Source organism: Alexandromys fortis, unplaced genomic scaffold (assembly GCF_014885135.2).
Source record: "Alexandromys fortis isolate MF-2015 unplaced genomic scaffold, M_Fortis_MF-2015_v1.1 scaffold_12, whole genome shotgun sequence".
In the NCBI taxonomy this organism is placed as follows: Eukaryota; Metazoa; Chordata; class Mammalia; order Rodentia; family Cricetidae; genus Alexandromys; species Alexandromys fortis.
Genome location: NW_026067937.1, coordinates 6,821,897 through 6,845,378, shown reverse-complemented (window position 1 = coordinate 6,845,378; position 23,482 = coordinate 6,821,897). Strand labels below are relative to the sequence as shown.

General features: G+C 43.6%; 1 protein-coding gene and 1 non-coding gene across 4 annotated transcripts in view; one reads left to right on the top strand and one right to left on the bottom strand.

Annotated features, from left to right (window-relative positions):
- Window positions 1-23,212, top strand: part of Slc1a2 (solute carrier family 1 member 2) — a 112,568-nt gene extending 89,356 nt beyond the window's left edge. For all 3 annotated transcript variants that reach the window (XM_050147123.1, XM_050147124.1, XM_050147125.1), the window contains 2 exons: window positions 10,056-10,287; window positions 14,308-23,212. In XM_050147123.1, the coding sequence (XP_050003080.1) occupies window positions 10,056-10,287; window positions 14,308-14,379 (304 nt within the window). In that variant the 3' untranslated portion in view covers window positions 14,380-23,212. The remainder of the gene's footprint in view (window positions 1-10,055; window positions 10,288-14,307) is intronic.
- Window positions 49-121, bottom strand: Trnak-cuu (transfer RNA lysine (anticodon CUU)). Its single transcript has one exon. It is a non-coding gene; the product is annotated as a tRNA-Lys (tRNA).
- Window positions 23,213-23,482: the final 270 nt, after the last annotated feature.

The following is a 23,482-nucleotide window of genomic DNA, read 5'->3' as shown; positions in this document are numbered from 1 at the left end:
GGCGGGGTGCTGGGGACGCAGCCCCGCCGTCCCTATTTCAACAGATGGCGCCCAACGTGGGGCTCGAACCCACGACCCTGAGATTAAGAGTCTCATGCTCTACCGACTGAGCTAGCCGGGCCAGGCAGTGTTTGAAAGAATACAGTTTCTGTGTAATTATTTCGGGCATAACCTAGCCATGCGGGTGGCGGGGTGCTGGGGACGCAGCCCCGCCGTCCCTATTTCAACAGCCCATTTATAAATGTGGACAAGCCTGGCTAGATCATCTCTAGGCAGGGAGATTGGAATAGAGCCTCCCTAAGGCCTTAAAGGACACTGCTGTTTATTGAACATCATATCAACGTATCACATCCACTTTTGCAGTGTTGGACAGTGTCACCAGCCTTAACATGGGAGGTGTACTGTGACGAGCATTGGCAGAGAAGGAAAGCCAAAATGCCTGCACTTCCTTTTCAGTTCTCAGGATAAAAAAGCCACATTTTATGGACTTAAGTGTGTATATCCTTCATAGTCACACTCTTCCAGAACTGCAAAGCCTGGAGGACATGGGGAGAAGGCTAGAAGGAACTCTGGTCTCCTCACATCTGTGCCTGGTGTTTGTGTGAACAGTAGGGACTGGTTTGAAACAAGAAGAGGCTCGGTGGACACAATCTGTTCAATCCCATGGGGCTGCTGGGAAGCCATGTCACTTTCTGGTTGGCTCTTTCATGTTGTAGAGAATGGCTTGACTAGGACCTCATGTCTGTCTCTGCCAGCCTCTCATATTCTGATGGAGAGCCCTTCTCTGACAACTTCCCTTTTTTTCTGTGCCCTATGTTGGCTGTGGTATCTACTCAAGTGAGGCATCCACGAGTCGGTGGTGGCCCAGGGGGAGAAGGACTAGGAGGGAGTCAGATAAAGAAGACAAGGTGTGAGGTGAGATATGGGTGAGGAAAAGGACCAAGGGGAGAGGAAGACATTGTCAGTGTTTGGGGACAGAGGACATAGTAGGAGTCCGCTAACCTTAACCACACAAGACATGACAAAGGCAGATATCCAATTCTGTCCCCCTTCCCCTGTCACTTGTTGCTTTCATTCTCTTCCAGCTTTCCCCTCTTGAGCCTCCTCGGTTTCTGCTGTGGAGTCTCTTGTTTGCTGCAACTCCATTGTCTCATCTCTTCTTGTTTTTTTTTTTTTTTTTTTTTTTTTTTTTTTTTTTGAAGCCTGAAATCCACAATTAGAATTCATCTTTCAGGGCTAGGGAATGGCTCATGTAGTAATTGCCTTGCAAGCCTGAGAACCCGAGTTCAATCTCCAAAATCCATATAAAAATAGTAGGTGTGGTCCATCAGAATGGCTCAGTGAGACAAGACACACTTGCTGTGCAAGCTGGCAACCCATGCTCCATACCCAGAACCCATGTAAAGTGGAAGGAGAGAACCAACTTCACAAAGTGGTCCTCTGTTTTCTATATATGCATCGATGTGGCACGCACACACTAAAAAATTATAAATTCATCATAGTGATGCATACATTGTAATCCCAGCATTGGAGAGGTAGGGACAGGCAGATTGGTGGCCAGATATCCTAGCCAAATCAGTGAGTTCCAGGCTGGTGAGCGGCAGGAGAGCCTGACTCACAAACAAGGCTGGCGGTCTGTGATAAAAGTGGCTGAGAGCTGGGGTTGGTTTCTGGCATGTCTCCAATGCACATATACACTTGCACACACAGGAACCAGCACACTTGTGATTGTACACGTGCACACAGATGCACACACAATTTCAACTCTTATACATTTGTGCTGGCGGAGCAGTCTCCCTGTCATGCCAGGGTCTTAGAGTGGCGAGTAAGGAGTGACGTCACCAGGAATGAGGGAAGAGACACACATTTGGCAGGTATGGCAGCATCTCTGCATCGGCTCTATGGAGGATGTCTTAGATGAGGGCACTGCTAGTCACAAGGGTCAGTGTCTTGCTGAGGCGCAGTAGAGCTAGTATGACCAGGACAGGGGACTCGTCTCTTCTTCTTCTTCTTCTTCTTCTTCTTCTTCTTCTTCTTCTTCTTCTTCTTCTTCTTCTTCTTCTTCTTCTTCTTCTTCTTCTTCTTCTTCTTCTTCTTCTTTTCCTCCTCCTCTTCCTCCTCCTTCTCCTCCTCCTCCTCCTTCTCCTCCTCCTTGTTTTCCTCCTCCCCCTCTCTGTTTTTCAACTCTGTGTAACAGCTCTGGCTGTCCTGGAACTCTCTCTGTGGACCAGGCTGGCCTCAAACTCAGAGATCCATCTGCCTCTGCCTCCTGCATGCTGGGATTAAAGGTGTGGGCTACCACCACCCAGTCTCTCTGTTGTTTCTTTTTTTCCTTCTTTTTATTGTTTTTATTGAGTTATATATTTTCCTTTATTCGCCGCCCTTCCTTCCCTTGCCCCTTCTACCCTCTCCCATGATTCCCATACTCCAAATTTACTCAGGAGATCTTATCTTTCTCTACTTCCCATGTAGATTAGATCCATGTATGTCTCTCTTGGGGTCCTCTCTAGGTTCTCTAGGATTGTGAATTGTAGGCTAGTTTTTCTTTGCTTTATATCTGTTGTTTTTTAATGGTCACCACAAAGTCTGTCGGTGGAGAGGAGAGCAGAGAGGCCCGGAGTGGGAAAAGCTGGAGAAGCTGGACCTCCTACATGGTCTTCCCCATGGGTTTTATTGTTTTTCCCCTTAAAAACTCACACTGGCATTTCACTTTCATTTGAGCAGAATTAAGAGATGGGATTTTAAGATCTGCTTACTCCAGGGAGAGTGGTACTGGTGCCACCGTACAATGATGAGTTCAGTCCCTTCCTCCTCTTGATTTGTCCTGTTACCTTCTAGCGTTTGATGGCACAGGAGCACAGCCACACCATATTCTGGTGCCTTCATCCAAGACTTATCAGGCTCTATAGCTCTAAGAAAAATCAATTTCTGTTCTTTACAAATAGCCCAGTCTCAAGTATTTTGTTATGGTACTACAAATGGACAAAGAGATTCTTGAGTCCATGTACTAAAAACCAAGAACCTTTTGTTTGCCCTGTTTTCTCTTTTTTCCTCCTATGATTAAACTATAACCAGTAACCTAATGAAGTAGGATAGTAACGTAGGACCAAGGCCTTAGCTACTCTTGGCCATCATGAGCCCTGGAGTTCTTGACAGTCTCCTGCTCTCAAGCCTGTTGACAGAGAGTCACTTCATGACATATTCAAGATCCTGCCTATGTCTGACCTAAATGTTAGCAAATGGAATAGGAGGACTGGATTCTCTCTGCTCACCCCATGCAGGTGCCCACATGCTCACACTTTTATGGGAGGGTATGGTGTCCTAACTGTTTGCAGGAAGGATATTGACCAACAAAAAGAATGATCCATCTGGATTCATTTCCTTGAGGAAATCATGCAACAAACGAACAAACAAACAAACAAACAAACCTTCCCGAGCTGGAACAGGAAAGAAGAGCACAATGCACCAATGCACTAATGTGCCAATGGAAAGTTCTTTTCAAGTTCTAAGGCTCTAATCTCAGAGGGGCTGAGGCCATGTGGTCAAGAAGGAAAGAGGAAGGAAGAGTGGAGGATCTTGGGAAGATGGGCATCAGAGTTGGGTCACATCTGCTTTCAATCAGTACTGATGCCACATTCGTTTCTACCAGAGAGCATTCTGGAAAGAGCGTCCGAACTTGTTAAGCTCCATCCTTTGGATGCTGATCACTGGTGTTTAAGTGGGGCAGGGGGCTGGGTTGAGATAGGATTGCAAGATAGGATTGTCTGGTCCTTAGGAAAAGTAGTTTGTGGAGGAAGAGCAAAGAAAAAGAGACGGTGGTGTTTTCTTTTTTAGGCAAAATCTGTAAGTTTTTTTTTTTTTTCTGCTAGCAGTTTTTCAATTTAAAACCAAACAGAGCCTGTGGAGACATTTAATGTGTCACAGTGTTTGCCAATTGCTGGAGCTGATCCAGCCTCCTTACAGCTCACTAGGCCCCAGCGCTTGTCTGTGGGCAAGCTTAGCTGCTCTGTAAATGTCATGGTGAAAACCAAGGTTCTAGAGCATTTCCAAATGCCTAGGTCTTGAAGTATGAAAAAATCAGGCCTAGTTAATACTTGCACCATCTCCTGGGACCCAGGAAACCTTTGTATCCAAACTCAGGTATTTACAAGAAACTATTGGAGGATGGGAAAGATGGAAGAAGAAGGGAAACCGAGACCCAATACCAAAATCAGTTCCTGGTCCTGGCAAGAGCTATTAAGGGAAAACCACATACAGTGACATCAACATGAACGTGTGCTCCACGTCTCAGAAGACACTCGGTTAGGATCTTTTCTGGACTCATATTTACTAAGCAAGGGTAGGTGTGACTGAGATGGCATCTAGAAATGTTATCTAAAATGGTCCACACCCTGTAGGACACTCCGTGTGTTACCACCCCTTTCTGGAGGGAGCAGAGCTTTGGTCCTCAAACGGAGTGTGCGCCCAATATGATGTGGATTCAGGAGGTAGAGGATGGAGCTCAGGAACTGACATGTCTTCTGAGTTCCCAGGCGGTGCTGATGATGGGGTCCAGGGGTCTCACATCTGGGAAAATGAGCTAGAGTAGGGAGGGAGTTTGTGATCAGCCAGGATCTTCCTGACTGTGGGTGTCTAAGCACTCTATATTGGATGACTGGTGACAGTTTATGCATCCATTCAACGAAAGTAAACTGTCAGTGTATTAAGTATTAGCCTTTGTTCTGATCACTTAGCAGTTGCTCACTTAAAAGTTACAGCAATTTTTAAGGAATCTGATAGTATATGCCCCATGTAGTTGTGGTAACTGAGAGATGTAATTTATCCTGTTTGGTGGCTATTAAATGACTAAGCTGTCATTCAAATACAGACATCTTGGACGTTTCTTGGGTAGTCTAGGCCTGAGAAGATGGAGTCTCTGATCCTTATTTAAGCCATGTGCATAATTTTAAGTGTGTGCTCATATGAATGAGCACATGTGAGTGCACACAAACACACTACTAGTACTACTACATACAAAACATACTTAACTTCCACTTCTATCCTGATGGAAAAGAAAACTAACTCCTACATCCCCATATCTTTGAAGATTCTAGAAGCCCATGTTTATGTCAGTCTTTGGCTTTCATTCTTCATGCACACAGATTTCTCCTCATCTCTAACCTGTGCCAGCTTCACTCTAAAATGTGATCCACGGTCCACCAAGGCCTCAACTCCCAACCAGTGGGTCTCCAACTCAAGGCAAGGCGATCACAGATTCAGGGGCTGGCTGCACATAAAACTCCGCACAGCGAGACCAGTTTTGATAGGTCACAAAAGCTAAGGAGAATAAAAAAAAGAAAGAAAATGGAAAGTCTCTTTCACCTGCAGTTGAATCTCAGTGTTTTCTAAATCCTATGATAGATCAGATATCAGCCTAGGAATTAAATTTTAAGAGATTTGCTTCGTTTTTATTTATGTGTATATGTCTGTGTGTGTGAGTATATGCAGGTGAGTGGGGTTTCCTGGGCCGGAGGAGGGTTTCAGAACTCCTAAAGCTGGAATTACAAGCAGTTGTGATCTACCTCATGTATGTGCTGGGAATCAAACTCAGGTTCTTTGCAAGAGCAGTTCAGGTTCATAACTGTCAAGCCCGTGTCAGCAATGAAAACTTTAGTATTGAGAATCTTTTTCCTTAGGAAAAACAACTCTTCAGTACCCACACCTCTCGTGATTGCCCCTGTCTTGATGACCGTTTTCCATGGTTTCTCTTGCTGAATCCTCTTGCTCTTCTCTGTGTCTTTCCCAGCTCATTGTCCACCACTTTCAGTTTGGATTTCCGTGACTTGCTCCTCCTCTTGAATGATGCCTGCATCGTCCCTTTTCACTGTGCAAATCCTGCCAGATGTTTTGCTAAACAACAAACAATCCTTTCTTTCTCTTAAATTCATCTGCTTCTAATCCAGAGGAACAATCCATTCTCTTCTTCCTCCTGCTCCTAGCTATTTCTCAACTCTCCCACCCTGCCCCAGGCCACACGGAATGCTCACAACCCTTTCTGCTTTCTATATTCTCAGACTTCATATGTAGCTTGAAAACATTTATTTTTTAATTGCATCTGAACTGAACTGAATTGTCTACAGATGTTTTTGTCTTCTGAGTCTTCTCAAAACAAAATGGCACAGGTGCTTATGTGGCGTTGCTACTATACTGGGAATTGTGAGTGATCTAGAGATGGTTAAGTATATGTGGGGAGACACCAATTGGTTATAAGCAACTGTTAGGACATTTGGTGTAAGGGACTTGAGCATCTATGGATTTGGGCATCCGTGGGAGGTCCTGAAATTAGTTCCTCCATAGCAACTATAAAACATGGTCTCAGTGCTCAAGGAGCTTACACTCTAGTAAGATGTTTCAAAACAGCAACCAGATGTGGAGTGCTCAAGAAATCCCAACAGTGTACTAGGTGCAGAATGAGCAGTGTGCATCTTGTGGGGGATTAAAGAGGAAATAAACTCATCACAATACTACAAGCAGCTAATGGATTGGCACTTATTTTGTGCCATATCAGCCTTTCATATGCAAAGGATTTTGTGGTGAGCCTCTCAGATGGCATGTCGGAAGCTATTATCTTCCCCACTGGTGGGTTTACCCACTCTGAGATTCTGTGGTGAGCCTCTCAGATGGCATGTCAGTTGTTATTATCTTCCCCGCTGGTGGGTTTACCCGTTCTAACTGGGACAAATGAGAAAGCTTCATGAGAAAAACCTGTTAGAGCAGGATGGTTCTTCAAGATGGAATCCAATCTCATCTAACACTTGGGTGAGTGTCCTTTCTTCCTGAACCCCAGATGACTTTAACCCTCCAATGCCAGCCTGATCAGGAACCCTATGTAACCCATTGCTGCCACACAGAGACCCCCAAGACAGTCTTTAACCCTCCAATGCCAGCCTGGTCAGGAACCCTATGTGACCCATTGCTGCCACAGAGACCCCCAAGACAGTCCCTCATCACCCTGTCTTCCAAGAGCCCACATTATGCTTAGTTTCCACTTGGTGAATTTCTATGAGATTCCAGCATTGGGTTCTTTTACATCTACAGCGATAATCATTCCTCAGGATTCAACACATTACAAAGACCCAGAAGAGCTGGATGACCCAGCATTCCCTGTGAGAACTTGGACCTTTAGACATTCTCACATCTTCCTGCCAGAGGACTTGGACCAAGACAAAAAAGAGCCAGAGTACCTTGGCAATTATTTCTCTTCAAATAAGCCAGGTCCAGTGATTGGTGTGAAGGACTCTTCAGACTCCTCTTGTTTCTGGTTCCTGCCAGCCCAGAAAGAAGAGTTGTGCCATTTGTAGTGAATTCATTAAATGCAAAATTCTGTTCCCGTCTCTTTTGTTTTCTTGCCCTCCTGGCAGACAAAATTCCAGAGGTAGCATAAATAATTCTATTCCTTTTATTTTTTTAATCCTCTCTTCTTTTGCCTTCCTTTCTTTCTCCTCCTCTCCTCTTTCTCTTCTTCCTCCTCCTCTCTTCTCCCTCTTTTCTCTCTCTACTACTGGGGTCAACATGGAAGACAGACTTTACCAAGAGGTCAGTGGTGACCATGACAGAAAATGAAAGTTATTTGCTTGTAGAAAACTTTCCACGTATGAACCAAAAATTCTCATATCCTTTTTAGAGCCAGAGTCACAGTTCTCTAGAGTCAGTAAGACATTTTCCCTGTGGTTTGTAAGTTGCCTGACTTTGCAGTATTGGAGGAGCAAAAAACATACAAACAAGAGGAAAGAGAGAGTAGGAACTGGGATTGAAATGTAAAATGAAAAAAGATAGGGTGTTTTTAAAATTAATTAATTAAAAAAAACATATAAACAGAATAGCCATGATTGATCTCCTGACTGGGTATCCTGGGAAGTTGGCAAGGTAGGGCTTAATCTAAATTGGCATCTTGCTGTCTGATGTACATCCTTTACCTCCTGCCGTCTTCCTGAGGAACCCATCTTCATGACTTTGTCCTATGTCGCTTTTCTTTCATAGTGTAGAGTTGAGTCCCTTTACCAAAAGATACGGTTGTCATCTCCACTTTGGGTCCCATCCTCTTAAATCTATCCAGGACTCGTCACCAGAGAGCATCATCTTTTTTCCACCCCTTTAGCCTTGCCATCTCAATGGGCTTCATTTAATGTTTAATCAACTTCAAGTATTCTGCTTTTAAAATAAAAACAACCTGTGTTCTCTGCCTCTCTCATCAACCATTCCTTTTGCTTTCTCCACCTTTGGAGAAATACATAATGTCCCCACTCCTCCTCTCAACTTGTAAAAGCCAGTTTCTGTCCTTATAGACTGTTCTCGGTGGATCAATTGCAGCCTCTTTGTTCCTAAAGCCTAGAGCTCCTTCTCTCTTTTGTGGACTCAAAGTGGTAGCTGGCGTTGTCTGCCACATCCTGCCTGGTATAGGAGTTGGAGTAAAGGTAAGGCTAATGTTTTCAGGGGGAGATGGCAGCTTAACCAGTCATGTGCTGTCTAGAAACTGCCAAGATACATTTGATTGACTAAGTAAAACTTGTAGTGATATTACATGTACATTATCATCAGGTTAAATAATTTTTTTATAGTTTTTAGCAGGTGTCTGAAACTGTGATCAACATTTTGGTCCTATTGTTTTATCTTCCTAACAACCCTGTGCACTGGCCATCTCTGGTTATTTCCATTTTTAAAAGGTAATAAGATGCTCAGAGCTGCCAGTAGGTAAGGGACAAAGATCACATTTGACTCCAATCCAGGCTACCTCTGGAATATATGACTTTTCTTATGGTGCTGTGATAAAACCCAAAGCCTTGTACATGCTAGGTAAGTCCTTTGTCTCTGAACTGCATCCCAGCCATTTACTTTCTCTGCTGTATACAAAAATTATATTATACACATAATTTTATGTTTTAATATATAAAACACACATATTAGAAAGGTGTCACATAATACCTTGATGTACATATATTGTACATATAGATATATTGATGTATATATTGTATGTATCTGTATTGTATGTATGTATATATATATATTGGGTAGTATCTTAATCAAGTTAAATATATATATATGTCTTCTCAGAACGAATTTCTTTATGCTAAAACTGCCTATGTCCTTCTTATGCCTTTGAAATGTACAGGGCATTTCGGCTGTTATGCAAAAGCACAGTGGGGTTTCTTACTCTCATCTGACTGTCTCTAATGCCTTGGCAACTTCTGTCCCATGTTCCTTCTTAGATACTTATGCTGGGGTTTCTTTACCATCAGCGTCAGGTGCCCGTGGATGTCCTCAGGCCTAAATCTTCATTCAGATACAGACTCCAGCATCCCGTAGTTAGATTCTCAAGAGCAGAAGAGGGACCAGCACATTTGAAGACAGGGACACACCCAAGAACTCAGGTTCAGTGCTGATCACTTGACAGGCACCCCCAGCACCGTGGGCAGATCTGCCTGATTGAAGTTAGGCAGCCAGACTTGCAAGGGAGCCACGTCAGGTTCCTCTGAGTATTGCTTCATTATTCCTACTTCCTGACGACAGACTTACTGCATCCCAGCAATTAGGATTTATTCACAGTCATTGCTCGAATTTTAAAGTGAAGGTTTCCACTCTTCCTGTACCTTAATCATACTCATAGAATCTGAAGGGCAAGTGAGTGTCCTCAACAATGTTACTTCGTCTCCTTTCTTTCCTTTTTCACATTTATTTGTTTATTTATTTAGCTCTTTAGTAGCTTTCCAGCACCTTCATTGACAGGACTTTGGAAGTGTAGGAAATGTAGTCAAAAGTTCCTTCACACTGACTGGCTTGTACTTTCTGATGAGCGAGCACAACTCCTCTTAAGAACTCAGTGAGCTTTCTTGGCGCTGATTCCCTGAAGTGAGTTTTTATATCATTAACAACCACTTTTTTAAAAATTCATAACTTGCAGCATAGGACACAAGGAAAGATATTCCGGATACTTGCTGGTTGGAGAAACACTCGGAAATCTTCTTCTTCGGTTCACAGAAAGAGCAATTCCTCACTGAACTTCTTTGCTTCATCCCTAGGGACAGGATGAGAACTTCAGTCAATGTTGTGGGTGACTCGTTTGGGGCCGGGATCGTCTACCACCTCTCCAAGTCTGAACTGGATACCATTGACTCGCAGCACCGAATGCATGAAGACATCGAAATGACCAAGACGCAGTCCATTTACGACGACACGAAGAACCACAGGGAAAGTAACTCTAACCAGTGTGTCTATGCTGCACACAACTCCGTCGTAATAGACGAGTGCAAGGTACCTTTCCCATTCCTGGATATCGAGACCTGCATATAAATAGTGCATGCCGGACTTGTTAAAAACACGAAACCCTGCATCCATTCTTACCATGCTTTTGTAAGGAATCATGTAACCCAAGCTCCCATGAGGCCCAGATCATCCCACTCTGCATGGTGGAGAAATCAGTACATCGAACACCAAAAGAACCAAGCAGTTGCTTGTTTCAACAGATTCCCTCATTCACCTCACTCCTCTAATTTGGCCAATTTTTTTTCAATTGTTGGGACAAGAATTTGTGATCGTTAAAACTTTGATGGCCTTCAGATATTCTCTTCCTCAAAGGAAGGGGTCAAGAAAAATGTTGATCAAGTATCATTGATTTTATGTAGCATGACTATTCCTCCTTACTCTGTATTATAAATTCCTTTTTCTTTTAAAGTTTGATTGGCTGTCATCCTTTTATTTTTTTTATTTTTGGGTGGAAGGGTAAGTTTTAGTCTGGCTTCTTTTTCTTTTTCTTTTCTTTCTTTTTTTGCATCCCAAATAGGGATGCCATTCCAAGAATAACCATCTTTCCAAACAGCTACCCAGAGTCTTTAAAATGCTAGGTACCACACACTCCAGTTCTCCTGCACTGTGGATGTTCTGGGTTCTCCTCCAAGCTGTTGGGTGCCAAGTCTGTAAGCTTGATGGGTCCTTGCTGGCCTTCACTGTAGCTAACCTGACATTGTTAAAGGTATACTGTTGTGACCAGAGCTATGCAAACCTGGAGACCCTGGCGGTGAGAGAAGGGCTGGCTTGCTGAAATGGTTGAGTGTGTGGCTGAGGCCGGTTTGAGTCAACAGAGATCCCTCCTGCCTTTTTGACTCCTGCTGGAAGATCCTGCTTAATCTTCTCACTGTGGTAAATCTTGAGTTATTCCAAATAACTCCATGGTTTCTGCCAGAGAGCTAAGGCTAACAGGAGCAATTCCATTGACCAGACTGGATGATGGGTCCGTAGTACTTGTAGACCAGAGAGCCTTGCTTGTTCCCTGTACATCAAGTACACGTGCAGGTGAGGCAAGGCTCTGCCACAAACTGAGGAGTGCGACTACTCATTGATCAACTGACAAGGCAAAAGTGATGTCTATTTTTTAAATTTCAGACCAATTTTTGGGTCAATAATCCATTTTCTTGCAGTGTTAGTGTTTTTCACATCCAAGTGAACATGTTAAGTTCCTTTACACACACACACACACACACACACACACACACACACACACACACACACACACATGTTAGTTTGGACCAAAAGGGTCAGTATTCTCATGAACTGATTTTTATCTTATATTTATCAAGTATTTATTGTGTGCCTTGTATGATTTAGTGGTGTGTGTCCCCTTTCCCATGACATCACATGTTTTTGTCATTCACCAAGTGTTTACTGGGTGCCTGTACCTGTAAGTCCCTGATTATGTTCTGGGGCTATGCAAACAAGAACATGCTATATAACACAAGAAAGAAGATTTGAACTCAGATTATTTTCACTCAAGGAAACATAGGATGAGATGCAGTGGAATAACCATATGTATTTTTTTTGTTTTGCTATTATGTGAAGAAGAATTCCAGTTAACGCAGGGACCCTTTGGGTGACCTTTCAAAGGGCTTCATGGTACTGCATGTGTTTTGAAAAGTAAGGAGTAGAGCTATGGAAACGTCTTTCTTTTTCAGACTCACTTTCCTCTTCTTAAAGATTTCAAAAAGCTGGGAAGTGATGGTGCAAGCTTTTAATCCCAACACATGGGAGACAGAGGATGGAAAATCTCTGAGTTCAAGGCCAGCTTGGTGTATAAATAGAGCCCAGGACAGACAGAGCTACACTAAGAAACCCTGTCTTGAAAAACAAAATTCAAAACAAAACAAAGCAAAATATTGCAAGACTATTTACTACATGTTTTAAAGAGAACTGTAAAGGTAAATAAAGGGAATAAATGGATCCTGTCACTATAAAACAAGCCCATACATAGTGGCATGTGGTCTTTATCCAGCATTATCGTGCCCAGACTCCTTAACAGTGCCTGGGCTGTTGTAGGCACTCAATGCATATTTGTTGACTAAATCCCACTAGCATCTTGATTCCATGTCGTGTCTAGATAGCCTTTTTATTGCACAGTATTGTACAGCGAGTTGCTCAATCTCTCCATAAGATTGACTACCCTATCAACCACCTGCATCTGTCTTGAACAATTAGCATTTAGATGGTGTCAATATTTAATCTGAGCAGGCCCTGAAGATAATGTATCTCTGTGTACCGGTTTCGTAAGTATATGCATTATTAGGGAGGTGATTGACTTTAGCTCTTTGAAGAGGAGCAGATCCTCGGTCTTCTCCCTCTGGTACCCGTGTCAATGATGTAGAAGGCAGCCAGAGCTATGTGCACAGATGCACATCCTTCCCACAAGTATCCGCTCGCATCCATTCATTCCTTTGAATTTCTTTCTAGTCAGCTCTCAGCGTCACAACTTTTTAGGTCCGGTTTTCAGAGCCCAGCAGGAAGAGTGTCAATGCTTGTTGCCAAGGCCCTACCCTCGGTGGAGCAAGACAGGCGTAGAGTGGGTTAGGGAGAGGACTTTCAGCTTTCTTTGGTTCGGCAGGGGGACAAGTGCCAGAAAAGCCACTGTTCCCGCTACTTCTGAAATACAGGTCCCAGTATTTACACACAAAAAGGGAACACATCCCACATGTTGTATGGTTCTCCCAGGATGCCACATTGTGATGGATAACTGTGTACTGCTGTCAATCTGATTGATCACTGAGAGCCAAACAAGCACATTCAAGGTCACCAGGAATAGGCAGGTTTCTCCAGTCTGTCTCTGGCAGTCCTTATTGACAGTTTGGTGAAGGGGAAACCAGTTTGCTGCAGCTCTGGTCAAAACATTTCAAGCGTTGTTATGTCATGCCGGTCTCTACCTCCTAATGGTAGTTGGGAGCTATTAATTCTCATTGGACTAACAGCATGTGAGGCATATCCCTGCTAACTGCATGGGCTTTTTAATGGTGTGTTGGGGGTGGGGGGAGCTGGGGTGTGCTAATGGGAATTGAAAGAACGGGTAGTTTTTTTTTTTTTTTATTTTCATTGCATGGTTCACGAAGGTCACTTGGTTCTCTGTTCCTAGCATGCTGCATGCTCTAGATGCATGCATTTCATTTCCACTTGGGTAAAAAGGAGGTCAGACTTCTTTCAAACCTTGCTGCATTTGTCATGTCTCCATATTCTAATGCTTCCATAAATCCAGTCTCTTCATTATGTGGAATATCAGTCCTGGGTTTAAGTTTGCACATGACGTTGAGGACAGACAGACAGAAGGTAAGCTAGGAAACCTGCCTAGAAGTGGATGGGAAGACTTCCCTCCTGCATCAAGGTTCAGTTTGCTCTGGGCCAGAAAAAAAATATGTATGGTTTGCTAATTATACGTTTCTAGGTGTTTGCATTGAAATGATTTGGGATACATTGCTACTGATCTCCAACTTTTAAACTCCCCCCCTTTTCATTTATAAAGTCAAGATAATGTATTCAGTAAAGACAAAACATCATCATTTCAGTAATTAAGACTAAACATGTATGAAATTCACCTGGCCTCACTGTGGCTGAACCTTTTACATGCATGAGTAGAAGTAGCTGCCTAATTCTGGATTTCTTTCTGTATGGTTGTATGGAGTAGCACGTGGCACTTAGTGTAGTTTCAGGATTACAGTAATATGTAATGAATCTCTGGGCACTGAGATTCCCCACAACGCTAAAAATATTGTTGAAGCTGTCCCTTCAATGCTGAGTATCTGTGATTCCTCAATACCCTCCAGGCAAATATAATTTAATTCTCTATCCGCTGTTGAACACCAGGAGGACTTCAAAACTAATTTTGAAGGAATACCACTTAAAACTATGGTTTCAGCATACACTGTAAGCTTGGATCTGGTGCTTCTCCACATGACCCATGGGTAGTGTTTCTTGTGGTTCGTGGTCTGTAAGTTGGATGTTGATGGTAATTGTTTTCAGGTAACTCTGGCGGCCAATGGAAAGTCAGCTGACTGCAGTGTTGAGGAAGAGCCTTGGAAACGTGAAAAATAATGACCTGAATCTCAGCCAATTCTTGAATAAACTCCCCAGCGTATCTTATGGTAAAAGATGCTCTAAACAGGCTTCCTTTGCGAAAGGAAAAAATGCATATATTTCTATGTTTACTTAATCTGTTAGCCGAGGCTTAGAGGAGTTGTTGTGCACCGTGATGACAGGCACCGTGCTGTGTCTTTGCCAAATAATGCTTCATAACTGTCTAATTTTCTTACTTGTGTTATTGTCTGGATGGATGCTGCTGGAGAAACCACTTTGAACAGAAGACACGTTCTCGCGAGCTTCCCTGTGTCTCGATGCAGACCTGTGTATGGTGTTTCCCCAGGGAGACAGGACGAAAGCAGTGTGGTACACACCAGGGACTGGAGACAGTGAGCACACGCAGTATGGTATTCCTTAAAGTGTTCATGGCTCACCTTGTTCTGTACTAAAGATTCTGCTAGAAGCTTCTAGAAGTTCCTCCTCTCCAACCTATAAAGTCAACACCTGCGTTGATCGGAAGCATCTGTTGTAGAGAACTCTGATGACTTACAATTTGTGTACTGTCTAAGTTAAGTGGGTGCCCATACTCTTGGAAGGCAGGTGACCCTGGAGCCCATGACAGCTGCTCTGCCTTCCGTGTGTGTGTGTGTGTGTGTGTGTGTGTGTGTGTGAAAATGAAAAATGGGGAATTTAAAATTTGAAAATGAACTAGGAATTATCTGTGCATAACTACTGCATACCTTGAGAAAAGTAGGAGAACATAGTCAATCTAACTTTTAACCAGACTTAAATATTCAAGCACACTTGTTTGATTTGCATTCAGACAGTAGAGTGAAGTTGTGTGATTGTCTTTCTGATATGTTTCTATTTGTTCCCCGCATCAGATTCTCATTTGAGTTCCTAACAAAAAGATTTTCAATATCCAAATTGCTTCCCTCACAGTCTCACCCGTCTACATTTCTGAGCATTTTAAATTCCTCACACAGAGGGACACATGTTGACTATGCCTCTTTTCGTATCATTTTGATATATAACATGTAGAAAGTGTTCCATTTTATAAAGGGCCTGAAAACCATCCCAAGACACAAAAGCATTCTTCCTCTTCAGTGAGAAAGGAACAGCAAGCCAACCTCTCTATAAAATCCTATAAAGGTGATATTCCCAAGACAGAGTGCAGGCAGCCTCAAAGCATCAAGCAGGGACAAAGAATGACTCCACACAACCTCCCAGGTAGAATCCTGTCCAAGGGCTGTGAAAGTCTGAAGGAAGAAATAGTATAATTGGCACAGGATGGTGGTTTGCCTGTGATATGCAGCCAATGAATCCTTAATGATCGGTTGTGCAAGCTAAAATTCTGACTGTCTCCACTATTATCTTCTGATGAATAACCCACAGTATTTTCCTAAGATTCCTGGGTTTAAGGGTTAGCTGGGAACTTGAGTAACTGAGAAACAGAACACATTTGACTCTAAAGAGCAGATAGAACCTGGTCCATAGGTCAAAGTACATGTGTCTTTTGAGGCAAGTAGAGCTGGGGAGACTTTCATAAATAATAGTAGGATACAGCGTCTCTGACAAAGGGTACTGTGACATTGACTCTCCTTTGAGTCTCTCTTGTGACTTCTCTCCTTCAAATCAGACAGCTTGGAAACATACAAAAGACAAGAGATTCCTGGCTTTTGTTTGTTTTATTTTGTTTTAATCTCATAAACCTTAATTGTTTTTAAACAAGGACCACCATGGAGCAGTATTAACGGAATTATTTATTTATTTTTTTGGGGGGGGTTTGGTTTTTGGCTTTTGAAACAAGGTTTTGCTGTGCAGCCCAGGCTAGCTTCAAACTCACAGCCTTCCTGCTCAGCCTCAGTTCTAAGATGGACACCAGCGAACCAGCTGGCAGATGGTTTTTGAGTGTTGTTTGTTTTCACCTTCATTTGAAGGACAGTTAGCAGGGTAGCCATGACAGGCAATGAGTCCCTTAAAGATGACAGTCTTTGGTGTAGGTGTGGACCTGATCCAGATAGCCTGAAAGTGGTACCCACTACTCCCGTAGGAAATGCTTTCCTACCTGTGTAGATGTATCTAGAAAAGGCATCCAGGAGCATGCTGGGTTTTGCTATGTGTGTTGGGAAGGTCTTTCCATACAATGGTTCTCCCCAGATGGAATTCCATCTCGTTACTTATACATTGACCTTTTCTCAAAAGCAGCCACATGATGACAATGTGTGCTGTCACTTCATAGTCTGCCTGAAAACCTTTCTAGTTTGTTTTGTCTTCAGCTTGTCCCTAGCTGTCGCATTAACCTGTGTCAGAGGGCAGTGTTTTTAGGAGAGCCAAGGGACACTGCTTCCTAGTCGGATTTTTCTGATTTGAGATTACATACCTGGTCTCACAAGAATTGTAGATCTGAATGTCCAGTCTCTTATGTGTAGTTCTCATTCTCTCTCTCTCTCTCTCTCTCTCTCTCTCTCTCTCTCTCTCTCTCTCTCTCTCTCTAAAACACACACACACACACACTGAATGTGACACAGTATCACATACACTAACTCTAGGGAGGTTTGTATTTTGGGACTTTGGTAGCACTATTCCTTAAATGGATTCGGTTGTTACTTCTTAGGAAACAAAATCATTTCAGAAGCAAACCAACCAAGCAGACATTCAGCCTTTCATTTCTCATCCTTTCCTTTCTCATCCTTTCCCTTTGAGAAGCAAGAGGAATTAATATTCAGCTATTGAGTAAAACCCAGCAAAGCCAATCCAGTCAGTGAATAAGATGGTTGTTTTGAAGGTGGTGTTTAACCTTAGATTTCTGAGGGTGGCCTTTCCATATACCGCCATCAGGATATAAGCACACATAACCTCAGTAAGGCCTGGAGGTGATTTTAGGGCCACAAAGTCACAACCAGATTCTGTTTTTTACTTCCTGTTGGGTATAGCAAAAGCCTGTGTGGCCTCATTGCTTGTAGAAGTTTTCATGCTCCATAGAAGACAAATGGCCTCTTCTCCTCTCTCTAGTCAGCTTGGACAGTCAGAGTGAAAGGCTACCGAAATGTCCCTGGATGAAAACTAAGAAAGCAGAGAAGTGGGTAGGAGGAATTCAGTGTGGGGGACAATTTCTGCAAGGGGATGCTGGGAGTCTCAATGGTCAGCTGACTTGGTCTCGGGTAATTTCCTGTGGTGGCTGGAAAATCATGCCGCATGCAGATACAATTATTTAGAGGACCTCTCTCGCTGAGATATTGGGAAACTTATCTCTGGGATCCTCAGGAAAAAAAAAATCCTGCCTTGTTTTTGCAAATAATCTCCCATTTGTCCTCCAAAGCAAATTACTGTAACTTTTTGGCTTTGTCAGGATCCAGGCTCTTGCCTTTGTGCTATTTCTCACATGCAGCAGAGCCATAAATCCCAACAGGAGTTCCCACACTTGTGACTCGGGTAGACAAGTCTGAGCAGCTCTGACCTTTGATGGCTGAGACTGCAGCAGTTACAGCCCAGGGGCAGCTCGCCCAGCTTCTGCTCTCTGTCGTGGGCTTCACACTTTTGCTTATTTTCCAGCCCAACTCATAAACCGAGAAGAAGGACCAGATGGGATTTTCCGGTATTGGGATACTTACGGGACCCCAGGGCCAAGGACCGTAAGAAGATACAGTGTCTCAAGTGAGGGTTTCCTAAATCAAGTTGTCACTGAATATTCATGGTCTTGGCATCTGTAGAAATTTCTGGCTAAACCCAAAAAGCAAGGTCACTGCATGCCAGCCAAGCCAGGTGGCAAAAGTGACAGCTATCTTTTCGCGGGTGGAGTGATATAAAATCTGCTCAAAAACACCCATCGGTTTAGGAATTTCCCTAAAACTCTCTTCCCAGTTCACTGATCTCTTCCTTCCTTTCTTTCCATCCCATTGCTCAACAGTCAGGGCGGTAAATGGGCATGTAGTTATGCGGGGGTTGGCCGGGGAGGAGGCAGCAGATCTTAACTGAGTAATATCCAGTCTCACTGCCTAAACCATAATTAGGCAACGGCACAGGGATGCTTAAAAACAACGTGGTTTGGGAGAGGAAACATTTGATTTAGACACTGCCCCCTTGTAGCTGGGTGGCTTACGCAGGCCACTGTCTGTCCGCGCTTCTCTCGCTTCCGTGTGAGAAGGAAAGAGACTGGACCAAATGACTGAAGTCTCCCTCTAGCTCTGCGCATGCACTTTTCTGATCTCTGCTTCGCTCTCTCCCACCTTCAGAGGCTTCCTGGTCTAAAGCATGGCTTATTTGCATTTTAAGTTGTAAAAACCCACAATAATGAATAATTGGTTTAGATGTTTTTTTCCCCCTGCATTCCCTTTGGGCGACTCCACCTCAAGCCTCGATTCCACCCCATTCTCTACAACAAGCTTGGAGAGCGGCCATTTTAACCCATAGTTTAAACCACAGTAAATATTTTTTGGGAAAGATTCCTTTAACCTAAACTCACTGTTCTCACAGGAGCGGCCGTTCTGCCCAGGGAAATCCTCTGCAGAGTCATGGTGAGGGACCAGGCACCTCGCAGATGCTGTTGCCTCATGCCCGCTGTGGCAACAGAGCCCACTCCAAATACTCAGCCCACACCATTTTCCCCAAACAGCCCTAATTGCCAAACCTGTGTGGGAACTTGGGAGGCCCTGGCAAACAAGCTTGAGCACTCCTGACATTTGGTGCGAGATTCACACAACCACAGCAACCGTCTCCACGTACCTTTCCCTCCACATGCGTGCCGTGCAGGCATGTAAATCCATCCCCGAGCCAGGGAGCTGCGCCTTTCCTCTGGAGGGACGTGCAGCAGGCAGATTTGAAAGTTTCCCTCTTGGTTTGCTTGCATAACGGACAGAACATTGTAGGGATGGACGCCGTCACTTATGAGAGGGGCGTTTTCCCATTTGCTCCAGCCCTTTCTTGTGCCCACAGAGTCTCTAGTTAGGATGTTAGGATGTTACAAGCCCGCTTACGCTCTCCGGTTCTGTTGTAATAGGCCATAGCTTGCGTGTTTGCCCTCTGACCAAATTTCTGCTAGAGATGTCTAGCACGGTGGACATCGTTCTTGCCAGAAAAGATTTTAGCTCTTCAGATTTGGGCTCGCAAGATGGAAAACCAGGTCTAAAAGGGTTATTTTTTGCTGGTGATAGTGATGGTGGTTGGGTGTCCTGTGTCCGTCCCCATGTCCCCCCCACCATGTCGTGTCTCCCCCCACCCCCAGCCTTCAGGTAGCAGAAGACCGGGAGCAGAGAAGAAAACTAAATGATTGTTAACTGACCCACTTGAGCTCACTGTCAAAAAGTGAGGGATAAGGGTCCCCGGGGAGTAAAGTTTACACTACCACCTGGAATCATTTCCCGTCAGGATTTTTTTTTTCCTACGCCATCTCCCAGTCTTGTTTTAATGTTTATCCTGTGTCCCAGTTACCATTTTGGTATTTTTAGAAGTCTTTCTGGTTGTATTTTGAGGAGCTTCTGTGCTGAGATCAAAATCTACCGTTGGAATAGACCTGTTCTCTGCAGAGTCAGGATGGAACCTAGACAGTGGTTTCCTCTGGAGACACCCCCAATCCCTGGATGAGCTTGGGACCTGACAACGATTGTTATCCTTGTTACCATCCTCTGGGACACGGGCATGATGCAGTCAGAGCCTCGCTGCTTCTGGGCTCTGTTTCTTCTCGTGGCAACCATTTACTCTGCCTGGAAACAGCCCGCTGCCTTTCCTAGGGGACAAATACACTCACAAGCCACGGAAGTTGGTCAAACATATCCCTAAGGTTCCTCCACGCTGGAGCAAACTCTCTAAAACACAATCTGAAACCTGGTGATTACTCCTCCATATTTCCCTTCCTGTCTTAAGAGTCTTTGGTACCCAGATTCTTCTACAGCTCACCTCAACCCTTTCTCCTTCCTCCCTCCCTCCCTCCCTCCCTCCCTCCCTCCCTCCCTCCCTCCCTCCCTCCTCTGTGAGAGCTCAGCATCCCACCTTCACGCTGCACATCACGGACCAGGTCATCTGGTCATATAGAGATTTGTATATATGAAAACAAACCTACTTTTGAGAGAAATTTTGTATATTCTTTTCTATTTGTTTTATACAGCTCGAGGAGAGAGCTGGCAAACTGTGAACTGAATTTATCTTGATGCCAGCAGATATATTTTAGCTTCCTGGGAAGAACCTGTGTTACTAGGGACAGCATATTGCCCTCTGACCAGTATTGCACCCTAAGTCTACAAAGCTATTTTGGCCCAATCTTTCATTCTTTCTTACACGAATCCCCAAAGTTCTTCGCTATTATTTATAAAGAGAAATATTTATAGTCCTGGATATTACAAGTTTAACCTTAATTTAGCCTTTAATAATATTACACATGTTTATATCTATTCTTCAAAAATCGTAAAGACTCAGAGTAGGCCGAAATAATGTATTTAGTATCTGTAATTTTTCAGACAGATATTTTCTTATGATATTTTCTATACAACCACATAGATAGAAGTGTAACTAATTTGAGCACAAGTTTCTATAGCAATTTAGGGTTATCAGCTGTTTCTTGAGCATACAGCCACATTTGAGAAGTTTAGGAACTCGGTCCTTGACGATGCAATGAGTAATATGACCTAACTAGGCACAAGGAATTGCTCAACTCCCTTAGGTACTCAGGATGCGCATCTGGACAGCGAATCCTCCAATGCCAAGGAACGGGGCTAACTTCTCTTCTCCCGGCACTGGGCCTTGTTTTCCCAATTGACTGTTCTAATTTTCCTTTCCCATAAGATAAAGGCTGGTGCTAACAGTGGGATCTTTTCTATATCAGAGTCTTCTATACATTCCTAAACGCTTATGTGAAAATTGGCCTAGGAAAATGTTGAGTAGCAAAGACGGAGGATGAGTGGTAGGACAAGAATTAGGGACAGGTTAGGTGCAGTTTTGAGTCTTGCCAAGCAAAACGAGAGCAAAACCTCACATTGTTGCATGAATTGAACATATATTTTTAAAGAAAATTAAAGATAACATATTTTTAGTACCCAGATTTCAGAATCCATACTGTGTCACTGGGGGACTGGAGGTGGGATTTAGAGTCACACTGAGATTATTTAGAATAAACCCAAATAGATAATCCTCAGGTAGACATCAAACTATGTAACCTTCCCTCAAGGTAAACCAGTAGCCACGGAAAACACGCGGTGTCTTTCCTCCACCAAACACACTCTCTGAGGTGGTGGCAGGGCTAGTATTTTACCGTGTTTGAAAGGGTAGTCTGTTACATAGAACACATGCTCGCATGTATTTGAACCTGCTTCTCATGAATGAACAGATTAGATGTGCCCTCCACTGGCTAAGATTGTACCTGTTTCCAAGCACAGCTAGCTGTCAGAGCATGACGTTCTTGTGTGTACACGCTGACACTTGGTTCACGCATGAAGACAGTGCCTATGCACTTTGTGTAGCGATAATGTAGGTATTTGTGTGTAATTTCAGTGAAATGGTGTATAGATGTAATTTAATTTAAATGTTCTTGCTGTTTATCTAAATGCAATAGATATGTTGATTGCTGTTTGGAAAAATTTTTTTTTGCCGTCTTAGGTATTTTCTAGGGGTTATCTCTCTTTCTCAATGTAATCTGAGTGAAGAACTTACCTGTGAAGCCTCCGTACTGATTCTACGTGTTCAGCACCTTTGTAAATACAACTCTGAGCAGGGATCGGGTTGAATGTGTGTCTTGCCACACCGTGAAAGGTCATCCTATGCCTGCATCCTTCCCGTTCCATGCACTGGGGAACTTGTGGCTGTCAAGGCCGAGGGAGGTTTAGAATGAGGACACTTATCTCCTGTCCTCCCTCACCAGAGGGCTGGTCCTATAGAAACAAAAGAAGGGGGGCTCCATCTGCTCCTTGGCATGCTCAAATCATGTCTTTGGGGAAGGGTCAACCTCCTGGTTGTCAGATCTTCATCATGTCATGATGCTCATGACCTAAGATTCTGAAGAGCCGTGTTCCCCTTGACGTCTTGAGTCAGAATGCAGGGATGCATTTCCTGATTAGCTGCCGTGCAGGTGAAATCCCCTGCCCCCGACCCCCAAAGCACAGTTCTGAAAACAACAGAATACCAGAAGCACAGCACGGCCAGGGGCAGAGGACCAACCTCTGATGCACTGATCCCAAGTATGTGACAGGAGTCTGATCTCCCTACCCAGGATGCTCTGCTTGCTTGTGTGACGTGGGTAAGAATGAGATTAACAAGGGCAATGTGATGCTGATGGCCCAAACCACATCCCTCCTCATACTCACTGAATACCTTGCTGTGAGCTCTGGCGTTCCCGTAGCCCCTCCTTCTTTCAGAGATGATGAAGATGTAAAGTTCATTCATTTCCAGGGGCTGCTCCAGATATGTGGAGTGATGGGATGTGGTGTCTGGGTCCTTCAAATTCTGGATGAGAACTGTACTGAAGGGAAAGTAGACTGTAGGCAGGATTAATGGTTTCTCTCAAGTTCACAGTCCCTGCTGGTCTGATGTCATGTAGCATAGTGTATCTATAATAGCACGTGGTATTTAAAGACTAATGAATGGAAAAAGATGAGAAACTCAACTAATTTGGAGACTGTTTCTTATATATGGTACTAGGAAATACCTTGCTGGCAAAGCACATCTTGGGTAGCTGAGGTCTCCCATGTTTGTCTTCAACTTTTTTTGTGATGTGGACTGATGACTGTAACATTCCTGTGTAGAATAACTGGATGCTCTTCATCTGATGGAAATAACCTGGGAGTCCAATCCTTCACTAAGTGTTTTAACTTCTGTGTGTGTATATATATATATCTCATCAATAAATGTGGATTCCAGTTTCTCTTGGTGGTTGCCTATTCTTTGTTTCTTACTTTATTCTTTTAGTTACAGAGTGTTAGTTACATCTTTGGTGATCTTTGTGATAAAAGGATCACTAAATTATGGACCGAAATCTATAGTATTACAAATAAACATTTTTTTCTTTGAAAAAAATCTCAGTATACAATAGTTATGTCTAATGAAGTAAAGCTAGCAGAGTTGGGTGTTAGGATATGTCATTAGTGAACCAGCCATGATAGGTTAGCCCCTGACCTCAGAGGCTTCTAAAAGC